Source organism: Taurulus bubalis (genome assembly GCF_910589615.1).
Source record: "Taurulus bubalis genome assembly, chromosome: 13".
In the NCBI taxonomy this organism is placed as follows: Eukaryota; Metazoa; Chordata; class Actinopteri; order Perciformes; family Cottidae; genus Taurulus; species Taurulus bubalis.
Genome location: NC_136601.1, coordinates 19,846,884 through 19,850,725, shown reverse-complemented (window position 1 = coordinate 19,850,725; position 3,842 = coordinate 19,846,884). Strand labels below are relative to the sequence as shown.

General features: G+C 46.6%; 1 protein-coding gene across 1 annotated transcript; it reads right to left on the bottom strand.

Moving 5' to 3' along the window:
- LOC306745819 (ankyrin repeat and SOCS box protein 12-like) lies at positions 1–3,541 on the bottom strand (the record flags this gene model as incomplete). The annotated part of the gene is made up of 3 exons (XM_079228667.1): positions 1–1,869; positions 1,959–2,487; positions 3,257–3,541. 3 exons carry the CDS (start codon positions 3,539–3,541, stop codon positions 1,724–1,726), a joined length of 960 nt encoding a protein of 319 aa, XP_079084793.1. The 3' UTR covers positions 1–1,723.
- Between the last annotated feature and the right edge of the window lie 301 nt (positions 3,542–3,842).

Sequence of the window (3,842 nt, the reverse complement as noted above, 5' to 3'; positions counted from 1 at the left end):
CAGTGAACCAAATAGGAGTTAGCACTGATCATGGGTGTTTGTGTATAGATTTGTAGTCAAGCAGAAGAGCTGAATAAATGCGAAACCTCTCGGGATGAGCTAAAAATACACATAATCCTGAAGACGCACACACACATGCACACACACACACACACACACACACACACACATAGTACTTCATTGCGATTCATATCATGCTCTTGTTTCTACTTAAGAAATGATTCTTTAAAGTGTGCAATGACTTGACAGTACAAATTAATTCCTCACTTGTATTTATTGAATGCAGTATTAAATAGAACCATTTTGGCCACATTGTTCAAAAGGATGTATACATTCTTTTTAATTGATATAATTATCATTCTGACCTTGTGCTGAGAACTGAGAGGACAGCGGTCCGTGTGGAAGATTTCTGTTCTTTTCTTTCTATTTCCTGTTATCAAGCCGAGACAGCCAACTTAGCAGACTGTCCGTTGGATGCATCAAAGGTTGCTCAGATTTGTGTGTTTCTTTTTAGTCCAGGTTGTGCGTGAGCCGCTCACATTCAGCATCGCGACATCTTCAGCAGGAACTCCTCGCAGTGGCGTTTCAGAATAGTCAGGGTACAAACGGAGTCTTCAATGAGCCATATACTGATGTGGCGTTCAATGACAACAAGGTAAACAGAAGACTGACATTCCACGTTTGGAATCGATTCATTGTATATTACCATCTAGTTAAGGTCTGAATTTTTTGCCTAACACAGAAAAATGTACTCACAATATCCATATCCTTTGTCACCATATGCAAACATTTGTCATTTTCTTTCTTGCTGGCCTTTTGAGTTTGATTATTTGTTGTAGAAATGGAAAAACCTGAAAAATAATGCCTATTCAATCCAGAAACTGTGAATGGGAGAGTGGAGATGTCAACTGTATGTACATTCTATGTTTTGATGTAATCAGAAGCACTGGGAATATGTTGTACTTCGCTGTAAAAATAAATCCATATCTGATATAGCTGTACTTTTGTTGAAAATAAAACCTCTACATAACTGCGTGTCGAGGCGTCAATGTGTGAGTGGGAGCATTGTGCTGGGTTTCCTGTTGTGTGACATCGTTTCCTGTTTGCAGGTCCCCGTTCCCAAAAGCTGACGCATTCACTCCTTGGATGTGTTACAGAAGAAAGATTCAAGGTCATGCGAACATGAGATAATAACGCTATCGGGGGAGGGGGGAAAAGAAACAATTATAACCAGAAACAAAAATAACTAGAGTCCACATTTTGGTGAGATGCAGACAGTCTGTGTACACGTGAGTCCAGATGTGTCTCCATGTATGAATCTTTCATGGTGTGAGAGGAGACTATGAACGTTGGACAAGCGCAATAAGCAGTCGTACTGTGGTCTCTAGTGGTCAACCTCGGTGTTACACTGATAAAGGACACGGTAGAGCTCCCAACATGGAGCCCTTTGGGATGTTCATCTTTCTGTGTCTGTACAAAGACACTTCAGTAAGCTTTTTAGAGCTTCAATAATATTTCCATCTAAAGCTATTTATCTATTTCACAGGCACACATTTCAATCTTTATACGTACATAATAAAAACAAGACTTTATAGCGCTCACTGGGACGGTCCAGTGACCTTCTGTACTTGTCGGTAAAGCTACAAATCAATCATCCAGTCATCAAAAATGAGGTATAAAAACGAAATGTCACTGGCCAAATGTTCTGATGCTACAGTGAGCATCATATTTGTTCAGAGGTTTCATGCTTCAGATAGTTCCTCAGGATCAGAGGAACGTCCAAACGGTCGATGGCGGGCTCTTTATCGGCGAAGGGGAGGTATCTTCGAATGGCCAGCCGAGTCTGAGACATCAGTGTTTTGGGACAAACTGTAGCAGAGAGAGAGAGACAAACAAAGTCGGATCAACACTTTGACACTTCGGTGCATGCAGAACCAAACCTGGGACCGGTGTCTCACCTCTCTCTTTGAGCAGCAGGACCAGCGCTTCGTTCTGCTTCGTCGTCTTGTCGATGATCAGCGTGGGCAGAAACACGTCTGCCCCGAAGTCGACGAGCAGCTGGATGTACTCCACCCCGCAGCCGTACCGCAGACACACCTCCAGGACGGTCTTTGGCTGCTTGATCCGGGCCAGCACCTTCTCGTCCGTGCAGTTGTAGTCGGGGTTGGCCCCGTGGAGAAGGAGCAGCTTGAAGCCGCCCAGGTGTCCGTACACGGCCGAGATGTAGAGGGCCCCTCTGCAGGCCGTGGCGTTGGAGGCCCACTCGGGGACCCTGGGCTTGGCGTCCACCTCGGCTCCGAAGCGCAGCAGCTCCCGCAGCACGGCCACGTCGCCCTCGCGGGCCGCGGTCAGCACCGGCGAGCAGTTGTTGTACTGGCTGCCGTTGGGATCGGCTCCGGCCTTCAGCAGGGCGACCACGCAGTCCAGGTGTTTCCCGCTGACGGCTGTGAACAGAGGCGTCTGGGCCTTCACGTCCAGGCTGTCGATCTGGAGTCAAACGCAGCAGCAGCACCGACATGTTGTGACGGTGAGAAGCAGGCTCCGACAAATTGTGATTTGGTGATCCAACACCGTCGATATGTATCATTACAGCTGTATTATCCGACACGGCATTGACGTATCCTCGCCTCTCAATTTGTATTTATTTATTTATTTGTCTAAGGACTTGAAATCCAATATTCATTCTCATTTTAACACTGTTTCGATCTCCACCAACTCCGGAGGGAAATATCCTGCTTATTAGCAGCTAAATGATCCACTATATCCTGAAGTAATCCCTAACATTGTCAATTTGCTGTTTTGTGCTGGTCCGGTATAGGAAATAGTGGGAAACAGCTGCCTGCTGCTTCTGGAAACAACCTTATTGATGCAAAACAAAACTGGTGGGGTAAAAAGGTTGTGTAGGCTTGTCACTGCCAGTGACCTCTTTCATATTACACTTAACCATTTGGTCCATTGTTCATTTAAAAATATTGATAAGTGCAGCTTTAATGCATCTAATTGAATCTAAATGTGTACTCTTCATTTTTGAGAGGTGAAAAAGACCTGCAGGAGTTATCTAAGAACCTTTTGGGGCTTTTTAAATGAAATGTGTGATGCAATACATACTTTGGGTTACTAATTAGGAAACGTATGTCCATCACACCCACCAGCGGTCACATGCTGTCCCACCCGCCTCCTCCACACCCACCATCGAAGATCCATCCTCACCATCTTCACCTGCCAGCTACAACAAAACGCTCTCTCCGTAGCTCACCTCTGCGCCGTGCTCCAACAGCAGCTCCAAGCACCTCAGGTGTCCCAGGGCAGCGGCGCTGCGCAAGGGGGTTACCGGGACCCCCCACCCGCTCCGAGCATTGACAGACCTCCTGTAACTCTCCTGAGACAGAAGCTCAGAGAGCAGAGTCACGTCGTCGGCGCCCACGGCGTTGTTCAAGGCCTGACACTGCTCGCTGTCCTCGTCCTCCTCCTTCGGCTGCAGCAGGGAGAAGATCTTTGAAATGTCCATCAAACTCATGTTGACAGCTTGGCCCAGAACCATGACGTAACCCCAGGCCGCTGTGAGTCAGAGCGCCTCCATCTGCGACGGCGGAAATGTCAGAGAGTGACGGTAATACGTCCAAACACAAATGCACAGCTGACATCTTGGGTTATTTTTGTGAGGCGTGATTCTCCTTTCAACATATGGAATTCTTGCGTGGAAGAAAAATAATGACTTCTTTCCGTGACCATTCAGACGATGCAGTTTGTTTACATGACACAGCTACGTCACATCAGACTAATCACAGCGACGCAGCTTAAATCACAGACACACACGAGTGCATTTCATACTCACTGGTTTC